A 19,910-nucleotide genomic window follows, 5' to 3' on the forward strand; every position below is an offset into this window, starting at 1 on the left:
ATGCGCGTCTTTAAGGCTTTACGAAGGTCGATCAAAGGGGAGAAGGAAAACAAGCCGCACATCAGCATTGCTCCAAAATCTGCTGTTGCAATTGTTCCTCCTAAAAAGGTGCGTGCCCGAGCTGGAGCGTTCTCGCGGTGCATCGTCGAGCCCGGGTTTGTTAGCGCAAACCCCGCCCGCCCCGGGCTCGGCTGGCCCGACCCATGCGCACCCCACTGCCTGAACCAATGCCGGTGAGTGCAACGCTGACGCCAGTCGCCGGCCTCGCAGGTTATTCGTGCGCTTTACGACTACGAAGCGCAAACTGCTCAGGAGCTGAGCTTTTCACGGGGCGACTTCTTCCATGTCATCGGTCGCGAAAACGACCAGGATTGGTACGAGGCCTGCAATCCCGCCCTGCCCGATGCCCGAGGCCTAGTTCCCGTCGCCTTTTTCCAGGCTCTTGGGAGGACAGAGCGCGACAGTGGCCAGTCCCAGCCGCCAGACAGCGCGCGCTCGATAGCCGCCAAGCATCCCGACCACGACTCCGGGTACCACGACGCGACGACGCCCAGCCAGAGGAGCTCCAAGACTGGCAGCAAGTCGGGCGCCATGGTGTACGGCGTCGTCATGTACGACTTCCAGGCGGAGAGGGCAGACGAGCTCGAGGCCAAGGCAGGCGAAGCCATTATTGTCATCGCCCAGTCCAACCCCGAGTGGTTTGTTGCAAAGCCGATTGGAAGACTCGGCGGCCCAGGCTTGATTCCCGTGTCCTTTGTCGAGATCCGAGACATGGCGAGCAACACCCCCGTCGCGAACCCGCAAGAAGCTGTGCGGAGGGCGGGTATCCCCCGCGTCGAAGAGTGGAAGAAGATGGCTGCAGACTATAAGAATTCGAGCATCACACTTGGCAAGTTCGAAGCCGCCCAACAGCAACCCATTGAGCAGGGGATGGAACGTATGAGCCTTCAACAGGCGAATGGCCGCATGAGCCAGCCGAACGGCGTCAACATGGTAAGCTCCGCTTGTACTTTATACCCGTAGTAGCCCGCCCCTTTGTCATATCTTTAACGATTGTAAAATGTAGCAGCAATCCCAGCAGCAATCCCAGCAGCAGCAGCAGCAGCAGCAACAGCCACAACAGCAACAGCAACAACAACAGCAGCAGCAGCAGCAGCAGCAGCAGCCGCAACAACAATCAGGGTTCAACACACAACGGAACACTGTTCAGCAAAACGCTTACGCAGCCAAGTCGAGCTCGCAGCTCTACGCACCCACTTCCGCTCGGATACCAAGGTACTGCTTCGCAGAGGAGAAGTACTGGTTTGTTGTCGAAGCCATACTGGAGGACGGCAGGACATGGGAATTGTCCCGGTATTACGAAGACTTCTACGACTTCCAGATTGCGCTCCTCACAGAGTTCCCCATCGAAGCTGGGACAACAGGAGGCAAGCAACGGACGCTCCCTTATATGCCCGGTCCCGTTAATTACGTAACCGATGCTATCACGGAAGGCCGACGACACAACCTAGACGCTTATGTTAAGAATCTCCTCGCACAGCCCCCATACATTTCGAAGTGCAACTTGGTCAAGCAGTTCTTCGCGCCGAGGGAGGGTGACTACGAAATAGACCCGAATACAGCCGGCGATGATTACCGCTTGTCAGGGGGGTCGCAGCCGTCGTCAACCGACTCGCCTGCCGATGGGGCGTCGCGCCAATCGTCGAGACAGAACCTCAACGGCAACGGCAACGGCTATTCCGGGCTATCTGCCCCCACGCGGCAGATGAGCGGGAGTAATGGCCAGCCGCCCATGATTCGTCAGACGTCGTCTCTGTCCCCGCCGTCTCAAACCTCACTCTCGCCGGGCGTCCAACAAACCCCGGCTCAGATGAAAGTTAAGCTGAACTATAATGGCGACATTGTCGCTATTAAAGTACCAACCGACATCCTGTTCCGAGGCCTCTACGACAGAATTGTGGAGCGCCTCAAGATCCCGCAGGGCGAGCAGATCCAGCTGTCCTACAGAGACGAGCCCACTGGCGACAAACCGCCCCTGATGAGCAACAATGATCTCGATGTCGCATTACAAAGAAACGATAAATTGACGTTGTTTGTCGACTAGCTAATCTCGAATGCCGCAGCGTCTCGCTCCCTTAGCCAGCTTTTATTCATCTTCGACCTATATACCCTGTTTCGCAGCAGAATCCCGCTCTTGATGCTCGTGAGCTGTTGCGAATTCTCACGAATGGACCGAGCGCGACTTGCATCTGCATTTGCTATTCGGTCCTGATTGACGTGTCACTGCCCATTACGAAATATCCGCCTTACAACCTCCCTACGCAGACGACTGGAGGATTTCCGAGATATCTAGCATCTCGGCCACCCCCTTGATACCCCTACTCGCGACGCACTTGGCCTGGGTGAAGAATTCGGACGGGGCCACGAGAAGTTCATACGTTTTATAGGAGGACGCCGCCAGCCATTTTGAACGGCGTTTTTTTTCGTCTTTTTTCCCTTTTCCTTTTCTTTTAAAATTCTTGGTCGATTTCGGACTTTTTTTTTTCCTTCTTCGCCCCCTTTTTTATCTATTTATTGGATGTCACTGAATGAATGATGGCATGGGCAGGGATGATGACAGGTCCAAAGCAACGGCAGGTGTGGATATGGGACGTTGCTTGGAGGTTTTGGGCGCCTGTGTTGCTAGCGTGCTTCGAAAACGCGTGTCTGTCCCTCCTAGCCAGGGCAATCTTTGGTGTGGAACATTACGACCCACGAAGGATTTATTGGTGGGCTCGTTTGGGAAATTCCCGTGGGCGTGGAAAGGGGGCCCCAGGTCCTGCCCGGCCGGGTGTGGCCGTTAGATGTGGCGTAGCTCTCGCGAATGAACTTGGGAGATTTTGAGCAGCCTTGTGTCCGTGTGTCTGCCCTTTCGTCCTGGCCGTCAGATGTGGTGAAAGGATCTTGTGCTGGCTCGTGGCCTTCCCCTGTAGTCTTTGCTGCGTATGGCGCTCAGGTTTGCAATGCCCTTCCCGACACTAACTCACAGCCTTGCCTTCTCGCCTGGTTGGGTGTGTGAGTTGCTAAGAATGGCGACGAAGAAGCGCCTTCACTTTCCAAATAGGCAGCAAACAGCGCATCCTGAATTCAGACAGTGGAGGAAAGAGCCTGAAAAGAATACCATGGAGACTAGGACTTGGCGAAGGTAATTCCGCTTGCTCCCTCCCCCCTGCTCTCCTGGCCCGAAAGAAAAAGGAAGAGAAATACAGAATATCCCGAGTCTAGGTAGGTAGTCAAGCCGATCAAGTCATCCCTGTTTCTCCTTTACGAACACTCTTCCCGACTAGCCATTTTCCTCCAGAACATTGCACAAGTAAAGTAGTCTCTGTTTGGCTGCAGTGTGCGCAGTTGATACCGTCGTCACTCTCCCATTTGTATTGCATACCTAACAAAAGAAGACGAGATATAATAAACTTGGGAAGGCCTGCGCGGTTTTTTTATACTGTAATATTATGCTTGCATGTTCTAGTAAGTGTGGTAGTGCACTGTGAATGCCGGCCTTGGTTGTCAGTGTTAGTGTCGGTGTTAGTGTCAGTGTTAGTGTCAGTGTCAGTGTCAGTTCAGGGCAAGTAGTTTGTTTCTTGGAAAGACTCGGACAGGACTAAGGGTTTAGTTGTTGCAGGTATACTGATACGTACCTAGATGTTGGATGGTTGAGCTGGATCGGCCAGATGCAGAGTCATTTTCTGTACTAAGCCGTCGTAAAAAGGTCTATCCTCTAATCCCCGAATGTTTCTCGGTGGGGTACTTGGGAAGGAAAATAATATAGCAAATAAAGCAGCTAGGAAAAGCCATTAAATAAAGCTGCGTCCTTTGCTGGGAGGAAGCGGGAGCAGCCCTGGAGCAGCTAGCCCTTCGCAGTCGGCGCATCTCTCGCTTTCGTACAGATACCTGCCCGTTTTTTTCTTCTTGTCAGGGAGGCTAAATATGAAGAGAGAGATAGACGGAGACAGAGTCTTACCAAGGTGCTCGCAAAAGAAGCTCGATGTAGTCTGACCCCGGCTTCAGCGCACGCGGCATCCTGCTGCCCGTGGCCCGGGCAGAGAGGTTCAGGACGTGGGGCAGACACCGCGAGCATCTGCCCCAAAGCGTGTAGACGTAGCCCTGCGTCTCGTCGGACCAGGACGACGGAAACAGGCGGCAGAGGAGCTTGGCGGAGAGGTTGAAGTACTTCTCCCACTCGGGCAGCGAGAGCTGACTCTACACGGCTTCCTAGACGAGCTGGTGGATGGCCGAGTTGCTGGGCAGTTTGGAAAGAGCAAAGCTCTAGAGGGTTAGCATGGTATGGGGGTAGTCGAAGCCGGCGGGCTTGGAGCCAAAGATTTTAGCGCGCGACTTTTTGAACAGGGGAAAAAACTCATCGATGCTCAGTCTGGACTGCTGCATGTAGGTCGACGCTTGGTTCAGGGCCAGGGGAAGCCCGCCAAGAGCGTCAGACAGATCTTTGGCGAGGGTGAGGGATTGGTTATCCGGGCCATAGAGGAATTCCTGTCTAGGAGCGTCAGTAGAGCGCTAGTTCCCTTGTTTGCGTCGAAGGGCTGCACATGGATTCCGTGAGAAGCCGGGTGGAGAGACGCGTTGAAGTCTCGAGTAGTGATGAGAGCAGAGCCGGTGGCTCCAGTAGCCCAAGAGTGCTGAAGGACTTCGAGATCGTCGGCATTGTTGAACACAATAAGCCAGCGGAGCGAGGTCTCGGCGAGCCATTCCTTTACCAGGACCCTAGGGTCCTGCACAGTGGACGTCGACCGAGGCACGAGCCCTAGGCGATGGGCAGCCTGGGCGTAGCTTCGGTGATCTTGACATAGGACTCGGCCGAGATCCACAGGATGGCATCGTACCACTGCTTTTCCCTTGCAGTACAAGCGTACTGGAGCGCAGTCTGCGTCTTGCCAACACCTCCAATTCCATGCAATGCGAGCGATTTCGAAGAGACGTCGTCCGAACCTGGCTGGAGGCAGGCGACTATCTGGTCAAGGAGGTCCTGGCGGATGACGAACCGCCTGTTCGGCGAGTTAGGGAACATGCGTTTTGTCTCCTTAGCATTACTACTTCGGCCGCCTCCAACAGCGACGACGACGATGACGACGACGACGACGATGACGACGACGCCACCGCCTCGTTCGCTGCCATCCACGTGTAAGTTCAGCCTGTACCCCCATACACTCCCACCGCCCAAGGAAAAAGAGGGCCAGCTGGCCGAACACACCCAGTCCATGGAGGGTTCTTTTTAGTAACTGGAAAGCCAAGGGAAAATACCTGCACCCCAGACGCGCGGGAAAGGCTGAGAATCAGTTCAAATGGCCGTCTGCCCTTGAAATCGACGCCTTCTAGGCGAGGTGCTCTTGTCGTACCGGCTGCTTTTCGGACAGACGGGGCGTTCCCGCCGCCTCGTTGCCAAGACGTATCGCGCGGCTCTGGCAGGAGAAGAGTCGCCAGCGTGGACGAGCTTGTCCTTCTGCAGAAGGACTGCTACTGCCTGGGCCTGGACTTTCCATTCCTGGGGCCCCGCCTCGTGGCCCTTCAGAGGCACCTGGAGAAGCAGAATCCCAGGGGGTGGTGCCAGATCTGGTGGAGCCGGCGCTATTCGGATCAGTGGTATGCTTTTTGGGTGGCTTGCCGTTGGGCTTTAGGTGTCCTGTTATCACCCGTTCAGACTGGACTGTAGGCGTAGCAGGTGGTGCTTGCGGTGAGAAATAGTGGCTAGTCTAGGTGGTGGACTGGGCCCAACTACAGTAAGCTCCGGGATTATGATATGATGCCGTAGTTTTTTTCATTGTCACGGCATCTGTCGGGGTTAGCGAGTCGAATGTCGTTGGAAAGTTGGAGTCGGGGGCTGCCGTGTCGTTACGGAACGGCAGCTTCTCTCACGAACTCAAAACAGTATGCAAGTACTTGTGAGAAGCCGTTAAACACGCTGCCGCCGATAACCAGAAAGATATGCTACGGGGATATATTCGGCACTTCGAAACAGGTGACATGAACCACTTTAGGGACTCCCAGAAAGCGTGGCTCAAAGACAAAGACTCGCGAGTAGAGCTCATCCTCGGCTTCGTCGAGCCATGCCGTGACCCTGCAGGTTTGAGGGCCGGGTTTGAGGTATTGTCGCCATAGAATTGCCCGCTGCGTCAGATGGTCTCTCACGACTAGTCTCTGGATCGCGCGAGTTTATTAGGGAATTGCCGTGGATTCTACCCAGTCCTAGTTCCGGCAGTCTCGGGCCCTTCGAGTCATCCGATATTGAGCTTCCAGACTTATACTGCAATCCCAACCCCTAAATTCCCTGCCGTCTTCCCACAATCCACTGACGTAAACGCCGCAGCACTGGCCTATTCGTCCATAATAATCTTCACCGGCATAAACCTCCCCAATGCAAGTACCTTCTCTAGTAGACGTGTTGCTGTTTCTTGTCTGCTAGTGTTCTGACCCGCTCATAGTCCGAGGACATCCGGGATACATGCGGCTTCAAGAATGTCATGATTGCGAATCGCAACAGGCCGCCAAACCTAGGCCTTGTTAACGCCGAAAAGGAAGCCCCCTTTGTTGCGGCGGAAGAAGCCAGAGAGTATCTCAGCCACGAGTACTACTCATCCGAGATTCGCATTGCCGCTCATGAGCTGCTCGGCCACGGCACTGGCAACCGGCTGGCTTCGTGAGACGGCCGACGGGTCGTTCAACCTTGACTGCGACACTCCGCCCGTCGACCCGCTGACTCATGAACCCATTCGCACCTGGTACAAGGATAATGAGACCGTATCAAGCGTCTTTGGCAGCCTCGGGCTGACGCTGGACGAGTGCCGAGCTGTGCGGTGACGGTGTTGGCATCAGAAACTGAAATGTGGAAAGAGGGTGGGGGGAGGCGGCGAGCCTGGCGGCAATTCAAGCCGAAAGGGGCGACGGGCATGTTAGCAAGAGCAACGTGAAAAGCATAAACAGCTTCTCTCTATGTAATGTCTCCAGGCCGGTTTAAGCCAGCTGCATCCCCGAGAGCTCGGCAGCCCCATTTCGTTCTTCGTTCTCGGCACTACACGCAAACATTGTTTAGTAGGTGGGTATTAATTTTGCGGTTTTTTTCTGTCTGCTTAACCGCGTCCTCCTTTCCCGCAAGTCTTGCTCGACTCTCCCGGCGCGTCCAATTGAGAAAATAAATATCCCCGCCACGCCTAGATCCGAAAGTAGCCCCTCTCCCTCCCCCCAAAAAGAAAACACATCTCGTCAAGAGAGACACACCCTTTCCCCACCGCGTGAAAACAAAAAACAAGAAAAAAGAAAAAAAAAGCGCAGTCTCCCATAGTATTCCACGGTACGGTATACAGCTGGTACAAATGTGACCCTTGCCGGTAACTATACACGATGAAAGAGGGGGAGAAAATAGCACTAGGGAAGTGGTAATCGAAACATGAGAACAAAAATTTACCTGGGCCGTCGAACCGTTGATTGACAATGATAGCCCGGTGGCTTCTCGGAGCTGACAGCGTCCGTCCACGACTTCACTCGTTCAATCGCTTCTTCCTCACCTTTCTCTGCTTCAGAGCTACACTACATTACACGATGACGTGCGTCGACAGGTGTTCCACCGCCTCCTTAATTGTGCGGAGCATGCGCTGGTTGACGCAGAAGGGACACCGCACGGGGCGGTCCGTCACCGAGACGGGGGCGCTGCTCGCGATGGGCGTCAATGTGAGGTCCTCGACCGAGGGGCCGCCGTTGGTAGGGGCAGGGGCCTGCTGCTGCTGCTGGGGCGTTGGAGCGATGAACCGTGGCGCGGCCGTAGCCGGCGTGGGCACCGAGGTGGCGCCTCCGCGGTCGGCGGCCCCGCCTGGGCCCGCGCTCGACCTTGACGGCGTCGACATGGCGCTGACGGCAGCCGCGGCGTGCTGGGCGTACGCCTGGCCCGCGATGCTACCGAGGGGCGGCAGGCCGCGCTCGACGCGGTCGCGGTCCTCGCGCACCACGGCGGCCTCGGCCTCGGCCTCTGCCTCCTCCTGTTGTAGGGCGCGCAGGGCGTTCTGGAGGACGACCTCGGGGTCGTCCTCGCCGTACATGGAGGCGTCGCCGTTGGCGGGCACGCCGCCGTTCTGCTGTTGCTGCGGAGTCTGATGCGGAGTCTGCTGCGATTGGTGGTGGGGGTTCTCGATGCGGCAGATGATCTCGTCGCGCACGCGGGCGCAGGTAGCCAGGGTGGTCTCGACGCCGACGATGCGGTGGACGTTTTCGCGGATGGTGGCGGGTGAGGTTTCGGGGGTGATGTTCATGAAGCGGGGCACGGCGTCGACGAGGTACGGGATGTCGTCGGCGGGGTTGAGGGCGGTGCCGTGGCGTCGCTGGCGGCGGACGAGCAGGCCGTAGCGCTTCTTGAAGCGGTGGATCCAGCCGGGAGAGAACTCGGGGGGTTGCTCGTCTTTGTAGCGCGGCAGCTGGCAAAAAATGGTCTTTGCCTTCTCGGCCAGCTCCTCGTTGGAGGGGTGGCGGCCGTTATTCACCATCTGCTGGTGCCATAGTAGCACGAGCTTCTCGACGTCGGGCCAGTTGCCGAAGCGCAGGCGCGATCCCGACAGCTGGGGGTCGCCGTCGAGGCGGGCGTACTTGGGTGATAGCGAGTGCGATACGGTCGACTGCGAAATGATCTGCTGATACTGTGCATGGAACCAGTCGATGCACGCCTTGTGGCTGGGGCGGACCTGCTGCGAGTTTGCCCAGCGACGTAGCGCCCGTCGCTGGTCGAGGGTTAGCGAGTGCCGCTCCTTGGGCGTCGTCGTCTCGGCCGCCATCTCGTCCGACATGGCGACGGCGGCGGCGGCGTCGTCGTGAGCGACTGCCACTACGGCGGGGTAGCGGCGGGGCGGCGGCGCCGACGCCGACGAAGACGAATGAGGTTGTGGCGACGGCGACGGCGACGGCGACCGCGCTACGCTTAGCGCGGGCTAGACTGGGATGCGCTTGGTGCCCGAATATTCAGGATGCGGTGGGCTGGGCCTTTAGAGAGGCAGTCAGCGTTAATGGGATATTATGCCTCTGTAGGAAGCGCACTTTAGCATCGGGGCGACGAGCTTGGGTTTGGTGATCGTTGTATCCGTAATGATGCTTCTGGCAAACTCGCCCACGCAAGGCGGGGAAATGGGCAGATCGAAACGCAGAGGAACACGGCCCGGCCGGGGGTGCTCCGGCGGGTGGCTGGCAGCTGGCATGAAGCTTCCTGATTGGCCAGTCCCGCACTGCTACTTGCATGAAAACTAGCAATTGCACATGGATATTAATTATCTGTATCCGCACACAATCCAGCTGTTAAGATAAAGCACCCAAATTACGGAAGTCGGGGCCAAAAGAAAGGATACCGGGCCCTTAGTAGCCAACAGCACAGTATCAAGGATGATTGGCATATTAGCCCCAAAAAGGAGCCCAATCAACCCACAACACCGCAGCATGCATCACCACTTTGATCAACCTTCCACTTTCAACCGACCTTTTCTTATTCAAATTAACTCGTAGTTGTACGTCAATTGCAGCGTTTTTATTGCTAGAAGTAGCGCTTTCGAATGGTACTATTTGCATCAATTTCCAATTGAACTGTCAACCTCAGCCTCTACCGACAACAGACTCTCAAATTGCGAGTCATCAAGGTCTGATATATCCTCAAACTCTGGGTTCTCGGTATCCCCAACTAATTCCTCGCGCCTTTCCTGATACGTTTTTCGAAGCCATTCCCGCCAAATAACGTCGCCTGGCTCTTCTTGTCCTTCTTCAAGAGGCTTTGGAAGTGTTCCTTCTTGATATTCGTTACCCCCAGCTAACCGAATCACCCACTTGATATTTCCTTGGATCCTTTCCACGAACCGTTGCAGTTTTTTGAGTAGAAATTCGTGCCACTACTTCCCCCAGTCTTTCTCAAGAAACTTCCTCGACTTTGGAAGCCTCCTTTTTCTGTAAGAGAACTTGATAATCTTCCAAGGCGGCTCAATCGTATTCAGATCTGGTGAATTAGGTGGCCACTCGATAACGTGAAAGCCAGCTTCTTCCTAAATTGCACGATTCCAACGGTAGATATGCGCACTTGCGTTGTCTTCCTGTACGATAAATTTGCCGCTAAATTTCTCGCGAAGCTTTTTAAGGAAAGGAAGGAATCGAGGGAGTAATGCTTTCTGCTGGTAACGCTTCTAGTCGACGCCCCCCTTATTACTCTCGCCACGCGTTTGAGCTCCCGTCTTCTTGGTATATTTCCACTTCGGTTTACGCCCGCTTTTGTTCCTTACGATCCCTAAGCGATTCATTCCAACCTTAACTTTCCACTGACGTCGATCCTCTTCCTCCTGAGCGTTGTTATACGATTTTATCTGCGCCTTATACTTCTCCTTCATCGTAGCTGTTTCCTTTGGCCAATAATAAGAAGGACCTATCTTATACTAGGTGAAATAGGCCCAAAATATGAACGTTATGAATCCTTTCCATCATCGTTGGGTAACGCTCTTAAAATAACGTTCCCAAGGACGTCGCCAAAGCCTTCTCTTCCTACGTTGCTGACCGAGTATAATAGAGGTTTCATTACTCCAGACAATCTTCCTCCAGTCTTTAAGAGTCCAGTTTCGAACTTTCATAGCGAACTCCAGCCGCTTCATCTTCTGTGCCCTTAAAAGGCCCGGTTTCGTAGTGATCTTGACGTTCTTGAACTTATTGGCTTTAAGCTAACGTAGGACCGTTCGACGGCTTGGTTGTTTTGCGTCCGGTATTTTACTGAGCTTATCGGCTGCTACAACCGTTATTTCTTCGCTTGAAAAACACCGTGAATCGAAGTCTTTTGTTACTACAGCTTCAAGGACTTTGGCTTCAATAGAGCCAATAACTTTGGGGCGGCCAGTCTTCGCGGCATTCTCAACGTGGTGGTTTTGGACCCTTTTACCAGGTATGTATCCCCTCTCTTTCGCTCGTGCCAATAGCCGATAGAATGCGACCCTCTTGATGCCCGTGATAGCTTCAATTTCCGCTGGTTTGGAGCCCTTTGCGTGCAGAACCAACTCCTGCATGCGTTCGGCGATGGAGGACTGTTGTTTGGGCGGCATTGTCGTCGTCGAATTCGGGTTAGTCGATTTTCTGGCTCTTTGTGGAGCGGTCCGGTTGCACGAGTCTTTCGCCTGCCGTTTTATTAGCGAAATTCCTCCTTACTTCGGAAAGAGGTCTTACCGCCAGTGGCCTATAGTGCCTGAGGACTGTAGCTAGCCTGCCCTACCCACCAGTCGCTACCACCCGACAGCATCATGAACTGCCTAGATTGCGCGTTTTTTGGCTTCAAATTTTGGCGTGTGTGGGTGCCAAAGTCTGAATCCAGTGGTGCATTAGGGCGGGGTTCAGGAAGATGCTGACTACATACAAATTACAGTATAAACAGGATCTTCCTAGCTCTTCATACTGTGACAAGGCCCCCCAGCTCCTTAGCGCTGTATCGTTTCTTTTGGCCCCGACTTCCGTAAAGCGCGGATATGCGGTCTCCTTGAAGTTCAAGGCGCTCCAACTTTCCAGCAAATTCCATCATGATCAGAATCACAAGCCTGAGGCACATGAAGGGTGTTCTCCAAACTTTTGCAATGTCTTTGGGTTATTTATGCACCAGCCCCTAGAGCTTAAAGTGGCGAAAGAACGTACGTTAGCACTCATCAGATCACAAAACGTCCATTGCCAAGAAGGAGCACGGCGACGGGATGCGCACCCGAGGGCAGGAAGATCAAAAGCCTCGACATATCTAGGACTCCGGGGTTCAAGGCAGCGGCTTTATTGGGAGGTCTTACATAGGCGAAGTATCGAGCAATCTGAATGTGACTAGGCGGCCTGCATTCTTACTGCAAGATGTGAACCTGCGACTTTCTCCTTTCGAGGTGCGAGCTTGAAAGACACGTACGGATACTCGGTTTACAATACTAGGACAACGTATTTAAGACACTTCGACTCCGGCTAATTACCAACTCGTATCATCAATATCAATATCCGTGCAATAGCAAGAGCAAATACCGACGCGATGCCGATTATGCTGGAAGTTGCCAGTGTCGGCTGGTGCTGGAGATGCACCACAGTCTCAACTGGCGCCCCGCACGGTCGGCGGGTCTACTCTCGCGCCTAGCAACCAATGGTTACTCGGGCCGCACTTACACGAACAACACCGCAACTACAGCTCCAGATCCAGCTCACTTCTCGTTCACTTCTCAACCACAATCTCAAGAATAAAAGCAATGAAATAATAGGGAAAAACAAACACGAAGCTGTGGATCCGTAAGTGGACCCCTCAAAATTTGCAGTCGTGCCCGGACTAACTACAAAAATTATTTAAGTTATTTTCCTGCGCGCGCAAAGTCTGCACGATCCTGCAGCTTCCTTATGCGCGCGTCGGCTACCATGCTTGGCGAGCAAACACATTTTTCACTTCTGCTTTAAAAAAATTCAATTCATTCCTCCCGTCCGACTCCATGACTACCATCTACTCAAGGCCATCTACTCAAGGTACCAGTCGCCAGAGCCTCGCCGCCCAGCGTTGGAGATCTGGGATGTCAATGATGACGTCTCCCTCTGCCGATCCCGGCTGCGGTTGTTGAAGAAACAAGAGGTCAAACTCCAGTCGTAAAGCACCCCTAGTGACAGTATACGACGTGGGATTATCCCTGTTCGTGCCGGGATTTTGCGTGATGGTGATGATCTGGTCGCAATCGGGTCTGAGTTGGGCAGCCGCCCGAGTTGTCGTTGCTCCCTGTCGAGCTGGTGCTTGGATCTCGACCCATTTTTCGATAACGGCGGCCATCTGCTGAGTGTCGAATTTGGTCAGCAGAACGATTTTCACCTGATGGTCCGACACGCCAAACCACCATTTCATGCCGCCTCGTAAGGCTTCCAAGCTTTGTGAATGCCCCGCCTCGATGACAAGGGTTGGCCAGGCGCCAAGATGTTCACGTTGTGGCTCTGGACCTCCGGTCGAGTCTCCTTCTCCCTCATCTCCGTTTCGGTGGCCGCGTGCTCGATACGTCGTGCTGCCTATCGTGCTCCAGCTATCGCCGCGCCCCATCCGGACAATATTATCACGTCCAAGATTATAAAGTCCAAGATGGAGTTGTTCGTGAAGTTGTGTCGGGATTGTGACGATGAGCATCCCGGATCCAGCCTCGAATCGAAAACGAAGTCTCCTTCCCCGTTTCGATCTCTCCTTTTTGATCTCGGCAAAGAGCTGGATCGAAACACCTAGGAACTAGTTAATAGCGTAAGTGCGTGCGTGTGTGCATGTGTGCATGCGCTACTTCCCATGGACGACCAGGGCATCACCATCGGTACGATTGATCTCGTCAAACAAATTCTTGACGGCGGCGGCGAATGGCATTCCTGGCGTGGACTGAATTCCCGACGCTTTCATGTGGAGCGACGGTGCTGTGGAAGGATTGGTCGAGACTGATGCCAGGCCCGAGGACGATCCCATCGACAATGTCACAGATCCGGGGATGCGGCCGCCATGATGTCGAGTCTGCACACGCAGCTAAGTTGGCCGACGTTATGGGGAAGGTAGATGGAGGTAGCGAGTTAAAGTTGAAGGTTAGCGGGGAGGGATGAGGAATCGCGGGTGGGTGACGGCTGGCCGCCTGGTCACGTGCTGTCGGCTGGCCGCGGGGTCGGTTTTACCTTTTCGGAAGGTGGTTAGAAAGTTGATGTCTCTGCCCGGCCCTAACATACCAAAAACGGCAGTCCTCGCACACGCAGACACATACTTGTAGGAATCGTCCCCCCCTCCTCTTTCCTTCCTTCTTCAAAAATGACATTGCCGTTTATTGTTGCCTTCTTCTGTTCCAACTTTTGGCCTGCCATACATCGTGATCGCTGTCTCTTTTGGAGTGCCATGGACGCGTCTTGGGTGCCATAGACGCGTCTTAGGCGCCTGAACATGTTTCGAATTTCCATCCTCGGACGCGTTCAAGCTGAGATAGCTACCTAGCCCACACTCACAGCGTTCGCTGCTTTTCTTCCACCCCTTCGTAGATCATACAAGAACTCGAGGCGACACAGAAACCCCAAAAAACCGCTTACCTCCTTCCTGTGTACCTTCTTAATGGAGCGAAGGAACAGAAAATCTCAAAAAAGTCGAGGCGGAGAAAAGGCGGATCGTTTGTCACCTCATTTCAGTGATTAATTACCAGACGAAGTCGACGTCGCTGAGCCAAGCCACAAAAGAAAAGACGAAGGAAAACGAGAAGAAGAAACACTTGCCCAGAACCTGAAGCTCAATATGGCCAGAAAGGCCGCTACAAGGAACACAGAGAAGCTTTCTACCTTACCTATTTTCCAGGCTACTTCAGAACCCTACGACGACGCGTTAATTAGAACCCAACGCTATGGGGATGGTCCCTTCCCAAACTGATTTACAACGAAATAAAAGCCCAGAACCACGGTGACAACGTCAGAAGACAAGGTCTGGGGCTTCCCTGTTGAAGGCGTTGACCATGATTTTTTAAGCGTTCAACAGGAGCGGCTGTCACGGCATGGACGCAGCGAGGTACCTAATCGAGGCAATGAGAATCGTGCGAGAGATCACGAATGCCCATACCAAAGCTACGTCCCCGCACGAGAAAATGGCAAGCACGATAGTTGCAGACATCACCAACCACCTCGATCACGAAGACAGGCGGTCAGACCATGGCCGCTTAATCGCAGAGTCCTGGCGATGTTTCTTTTCTTCCACATTTTCTTCTTGTCCGTCTATCCAAATTGGCCCAACTCAAACAAATACATCTAGATCTTCAAGACAGCTGTAAATACAGACAAGCCATGGAGGGGATCCGTTCTTATAGATCTTCCTCATCCCGGCTGCCCGTGTCAGCACGGCCCATGTCGGTCCGGATTTCCAATCCGTCGACTGGGAGTGGGCTGTCGGGGCGCTCAATGAGCCCCATATTATCCCGAACGACCTGTAGCCTCCTCGTGTCGGCGGCCGGCTGTGTATTACTTGTATTGCCCGCTGCGCGCCTGATGGCGCCGACGTGGCGGTCGATGACCATGGGGTACGCGACCTGGTGGTGGTGGTTGTGGTGGTGGGTGGAGTTGTTGCCTGGCGGCGGCGGCGACATGTCGTAGCTAGGCGCGGGCGCCATGTACAGCAGCACCCGCAACATGCTGCTCTGGTCCTGTGGCAGCTGGACTATGGCAAATGTATGGTTAAGACCGTGCCAGCGCGGGGGCGCGAGGAGGCCGAGGATATCTCGCTCGCCGCCGCCGCCGTACGTGGCCACCTCTAGCGTGACGACAGAGCTTGAGCTTGCGGGCAGCGCCGCAGGACCGGATTGTGGGGCGGTGGTGGACGAGACGGTTGCGTGGATCATCTCGCCGGGTCGGAATGGGGTGCGCGAAGTGGCGGAAGATCTTTGGTCGGGAGAGACTGGACGATTGCTCGTATCGTGCAGGTCGCCGGCGGCGAGGTTGAGGACCGGGCGCGGATGGGTAGATGGGTAGAGCGGGGCGATCGTGTCGTCGATTATGGCAAACGCGGCCTCTTCGGAAATGGAAAGACGGCTAACGACCTAGGGGATGGTACAGACCCAGGCGATTCTGGTGACGTAGAAGAAACGAAAGGTTAGCTTCGGCGGCAACGACATGGCAGAAGTAGGGATCCTGAGGATTGAAATGTGATATACCCTCGAGAAAATTCCAGCGATAGAGCCTCGAGCTGTCGCAAAGGATAACGAGCGGCTCAGTACCATGAAACACCAGATGGAGTTCGTTCTGACGGAAATTGTGACGCGCTAAAGCGACGGGCCGGTACCGCAACGCGTCTCCTGGCTCAGATCGGGGATCGCATTCAAGCCAAGCAAGAATGACTGGATCTCGTGTGAGGCTGTTGCCGTGGCAGGCTTCAAGACGATACGGTCTGCAGAACGAAAAACTGCAAAAAACTCTTGCAGATAGCCAGCGGGAAAGAAATCTTCAATCCCAGGTTGGTATTGTAGTAAAGGGACTGACACACAACCAACCATATCTCGTCGGGATTACAGAGTATTCGGATATCGGCGGCCTGGACGGGGCTCCCTTCAATGCTCCATATCTGGCAACGGGCTACCCACCCGCGGCATGCTGGACGAGAACTTTGCCGTTGGCCATGTATTCAAGGTTATTCCATTTGTTCTCGAATGGCCTAGAAGGTTGAGGGTCAGTCTCTCCAATTTGCCCAAGATGGAATTTCACTTTCGTCTCACCTTGATGGCCAGATGCTCAGGACGACTAGTCCAGTAGCTTACCGTCAGGATCAGCTTCCGATGTCACGCAAAGCGGGATCGTACTGCTGTAGGACGATTCAAGACTCGCGGGTGCTAGTGACGTTGCTTGCGTCGTTCTCGTTTGCAGCAAGAATCGGCTGGGTGTAAACGTGGTAGCTTCGTCCTAGATGATCTCGGGGCTTTTCAGCAGAGTGTCGCCCCAATCGAGCTGCGGTTTCTGCATGTCTCGTTTAAACCCGACAAGGTCGGTTTCGAGTCCTTTGCCCTCCTTGCACCCACCACCGAATTTCCGCCACGTCTGGCCTGTATCGCCGAGCCGCCTCGCCAATTTCGAAAGAATACATGATTGTGGGCACAAGCCTAGCAGCGTGGCACCCACGGAATCCAACATCTCAAGGTGCCGGATCCAAAACGGCGCAGCGTACGAAGTGAGTGAATCTAGAGAGGCGAGACCATGGGCCGTCGCTGTGGTCGCCATGTGTTGAGAAATATTCTCTCGCGGAATTGTGGATGAACCGGAATCCCTGGTGCGGCCGTTTCTCGACGCCAGGTGTTGGGTCGTCTCGGAGCCTCTCGACGAGACCTGCGCACGCCCAGAGAGCACGCTTTCCTGAAATGGATCGTGGGCACGGCGAGTCTCGGCTTCCGAGGGAGGTACCGTGACATCTTGGGCCGGCATGATGACATCTCGCAGCCGCGCGGTGTCGAGGCGTTTGAGAGAGTATGTCAGCCAGACGAGGACCCTCTCTTTTATGAAAACTCGCAAGGTGGGCTCGCTCGCGATGCCAAAATTTCCACCTGCACCTTCGTTTCCTGGCTTTCTTAGTTCTCCCGCGGTTATTTCATTTCGATCGGTCCTCGGACCTCTTTCCAGGCGGCAAATCCCTAGATAGTCTACATCAGCATTCTAGGAGTTGGTTTTTGCCTGCCTTTTTTTGTCTTTTATCTTATGACCGCCTATTTGACCAGATTATGCCTTCCGTTGAGGTCTATCAGGTACCTTGCCTGACCATTCAACGCATTAGGAATCGACACCATACCGCGACGCAGCCTATCCCATCTCAATTACGTACACCCGAAGCGCTTCGAATCTTGGGTCGTACTTCTAGGCTACTTGCTTAACAAGCATCAGATGTCGCTGCAGCAGGTCTCATGGGACTCTTGGACTTATACTTGATAGCCGAAGCTGCTAGACTCCGTGCTTTGCTTAACAGGATTTGGCAATTCCCCTCCTCTTGTGGACCTTGTCCACCAACATATCCAGTGCAACGACTTCCAAACCTTATCCATGACAATACACACGCACTAACGAAATGTCAGGCGCGTCGCCGCCAATGCGCGCGGCTATGCGACGCTCGCAGTTGACCGACTCGGACACGGCGACAACCCCCAGCGCCCGGGCCCGCTCTTCGTTGTGCAGCCGCAGCTCGACATCAACGTCGACCCTGCCCTGCCACCCTTCGATTTTCGCGTCCAAGACACTCTCACAGTGGGCCAAGCTGCTGCGATTCCGGTCCTGCTGGAGGCAGCGCAATTGCCACGTAACCTCTAAGGGGGATGTAAAAAACTATCTGTCTTTTCTCCGTGACCCCAAGAGAAAATCTCTCAAGCCTCCTCGGCGAACTGGCCAACCATCGCCAGGACACGAGGTGCGTGTGCATACCCCGCTCCATCCCAAACCGCCATCTCAGCCCGAGGGGGCGAAACGGCGGATATTCTACACTAGATATCATGCGAGTTCGCACTTCTTCAAATTGCCCTCTACCCTAGTTAAGCCTTGATCGGCTGTCATGGCCACGTTGTGCGTCAACTGCTCAAACATCAACTTTTTGGCATCACCAATCCAGAGCGAACCCCAACCAGACTTCTACGAGAGGTGCAATTTCTCGGCAGAAGAGCAACCGTCAGATGCGACCGGCCGCTTCTACGCCTACCAGCACTCGACGAGTGCCAAGGTCCTCGAGGCATCGGCCGCCTCAGGCTGCCATCTCTGCCTGCAGTTCCTCCGAGCGCTCGAGCGCACTGGTCTGCAAGTTGGCTCGCCGCACGACTATCATGATGGTCCCGTTGAGGCGCGTTGGTACCCGCACCAGGAGAAGGTGTTGCGTCAGAGCGGCACAGTGAAGCGCGAGCTCTACGTCGTGGCCAGGACCGGTTTGCGGGACATTAAAGCCGTCTTGGCATTTGTGCGGTATGGTTGCGAAGAGGACCGCGAGAGCTCGTGGCTGGAAGGGGGCCCATCGCTGTCTGATGTCTTCCATGTAAAGACAGCAGCATCTCGCCAGCCATGGAACACGGGATGTGATGAGAACTTCCTTCTAGCTAGCATGTGGCTGAGGAAATGCTTGGAGTCGCACTCTTTGTGTGCTATCTCAACGCAACCGAACCCGCCGCTGCCTGCTCGAGTACTCGACGTCGGTAGTCGGAGCGGCACAGAACAGGGGATCCGCTTGGTAAACGGGCTTAACCGGCACGGGCCGTATGTCACGCTGAGCCACGCCTGGGGGCGGTCGAGGGTCATTACCACGACGGCATCTACCATCCAGCAGAGGCGAGATGGCATCTCTTTGAGCGAGCTCTCCCAGACCTTCCGGGATGCGGTCACCGTCGCCCGGAAGCTGTTGGTGCGATACCTGTGGATCGACTCTCTGTGCATCATCCAGGACTCAGCTGAGGATTGGCCTATCGAGGCCGCTAAGATGGGCCAATACTACTCCAACTCTCTTCTCACCATATCGGCGGTATCAGCACCGGGCGGAGACCACGGCATTTTTTGCAGCCGCAACCCACACGTTCTGACTCCCTGTCCTACGTCGGTCTCCTTTCCGAAATCCGAGGACTTTTACGCAGACAGTGAGGCCGAACGAGAAGCAGACAGCGCCGCCACGCCCGATGTGCTCACTGGCTTCATTCATCCCGTCTTTGCCTGGGACCCATCTGAGGAGACACATGGGTACCTTAGACACCGCCCGCCACTATGGCAGCGAGCTTGGGTAATGCAGGAGCGCGTCCTGCCTCCACGGCTGCTCATGTTTTCCGACGCGCAAATGAGCTGGCTGTGCCGATCCGATCACGCGTCCGAGTGCGTGCCCGAGGGCGGCGCAAGAGGCCAGCACCTCTCTCCAGAGGAAAAGGAACTACAGAATGCTCTGTTAGCGTTGAAGAAGTACTATTGCGATCCGCTGCCCGATAACTTGGACGGTAACAGCAACCCAGAGGCACTTCTTTCTTCAGCCACTGGCGACAGAATTTCTCTCATCTCTTTAGACATCGGAACAGGCTCCGAGCTTGAGAAACTGCATAACGCATGGTACGACTTGGTTACTGACTACACCAAGTGTGGACTCACGGTCAAATCCGACATTTTCCCCGCAATCTCTGGCATCGCCTCGACACTGCAGCGCGCTATAGCCGGAGAGCAGTTCGTCGCAGGTCTTTGGAGGAGCGACTTGGCGCGGGGTCTCCTGTGGTCGGCCGTGGACTCGACCAAGAGTATGCCCGACTTACGGGAGTATAGGGCCCCGTCTTGGTCTTGGGCGTCCCTTCCCGGCCCCTGCGTGTTCACAGTGCGCCAGATGCTTTTGCAACATGTCGTTGTCCACCTGCAGGTCGTCAATGTCGCCCTGAAGACGGACCCGCGGAACCGTT

The 19,910-nt window shown here is 54.8% G+C and overlaps 7 protein-coding genes across 7 annotated transcripts; 3 read left to right on the forward strand and 4 right to left on the reverse strand.

Moving 5' to 3' along the window:
* B0T26DRAFT_659422 (uncharacterized protein) lies at window positions 1–2,104 on the forward strand (the record flags this gene model as incomplete). The annotated part of the gene is made up of 3 exons (XM_060438948.1): window positions 1–108; window positions 271–993; window positions 1,160–2,104. 3 exons carry the CDS (start codon window positions 1–3, stop codon window positions 2,102–2,104), a joined length of 1,776 nt encoding a protein of 591 aa, XP_060289718.1.
* Window positions 2,105–3,504: 1,400 nt separating this feature from the next.
* Window positions 3,505–5,062, reverse strand: B0T26DRAFT_682130 (P-loop containing nucleoside triphosphate hydrolase protein; the record flags this gene model as incomplete). The annotated part of the gene is made up of 5 exons (XM_060440723.1): window positions 3,505–3,538; window positions 4,001–4,237; window positions 4,397–4,527; window positions 4,584–4,766; window positions 4,841–5,062. 5 exons carry the CDS (start codon window positions 5,060–5,062, stop codon window positions 3,505–3,507), a joined length of 807 nt encoding a protein of 268 aa, XP_060289719.1.
* A 953-nt stretch (window positions 5,063–6,015) lies between these two features.
* Window positions 6,016–6,692, forward strand: B0T26DRAFT_758011 (uncharacterized protein; the record flags this gene model as incomplete). The annotated part of the gene is made up of 2 exons (XM_060446342.1): window positions 6,016–6,135; window positions 6,474–6,692. The coding sequence occupies 2 exons, from the start codon at window positions 6,016–6,018 to the stop codon at window positions 6,690–6,692; spliced, it is 339 nt and encodes a 112-aa protein (XP_060289720.1).
* Window positions 6,693–10,874: 4,182 nt separating this feature from the next.
* On the reverse strand, window positions 10,875–11,105 carry B0T26DRAFT_627966 (uncharacterized protein; the record flags this gene model as incomplete). Its single annotated transcript, XM_060436219.1, has 1 exon — window positions 10,875–11,105. A coding segment is annotated over one exon (231 nt), but the record flags the coding sequence as incomplete, so codon positions are not given.
* Window positions 11,106–12,228: 1,123 nt separating this feature from the next.
* On the reverse strand, window positions 12,229–13,601 carry B0T26DRAFT_735685 (uncharacterized protein). Its single transcript, XM_060443259.1, has 2 exons — window positions 13,316–13,601; window positions 12,229–13,255 (listed from the first exon to the last, which is right to left on the reverse strand). The coding sequence occupies exon 2, from the start codon at window positions 13,157–13,159 to the stop codon at window positions 12,515–12,517; it is 645 nt and encodes a 214-aa protein (XP_060289722.1). The 5' UTR covers window positions 13,160–13,255; window positions 13,316–13,601; the 3' UTR covers window positions 12,229–12,514.
* Window positions 13,602–14,837: 1,236 nt separating this feature from the next.
* On the reverse strand, window positions 14,838–16,941 carry B0T26DRAFT_682132 (uncharacterized protein; the record flags this gene model as incomplete). The annotated part of the gene is made up of 4 exons (XM_060440724.1): window positions 14,838–15,569; window positions 16,013–16,130; window positions 16,242–16,266; window positions 16,542–16,941. 4 exons carry the CDS (start codon window positions 16,939–16,941, stop codon window positions 14,838–14,840), a joined length of 1,275 nt encoding a protein of 424 aa, XP_060289723.1.
* A 1,717-nt stretch (window positions 16,942–18,658) lies between these two features.
* B0T26DRAFT_600620 (heterokaryon incompatibility protein-domain-containing protein) lies at window positions 18,659–19,825 on the forward strand (the record flags this gene model as incomplete). The annotated part of the gene is made up of 3 exons (XM_060435726.1): window positions 18,659–19,074; window positions 19,225–19,348; window positions 19,481–19,825. Coding segments are annotated over 3 exons (885 nt in total), but the record flags the coding sequence as incomplete, so codon positions are not given.
* Between the last annotated feature and the right edge of the window lie 85 nt (window positions 19,826–19,910).

This window comes from Lasiosphaeria miniovina, assembly GCF_030549165.1.
Source record: "Lasiosphaeria miniovina strain SMH2392-1A chromosome Unknown B0T26scaffold_9, whole genome shotgun sequence".
Taxonomy (NCBI): Eukaryota; Fungi; Ascomycota; class Sordariomycetes; order Sordariales; family Lasiosphaeriaceae; genus Lasiosphaeria; species Lasiosphaeria miniovina.

Excerpts from the sequence above, each read along its gene's own strand:
- B0T26DRAFT_735685 (XM_060443259.1), bottom strand. The coding sequence starts at position 13,159 with ATGCTCATCGTCACAATCCCGACACAACTTCACGAACAACTCCATCTT.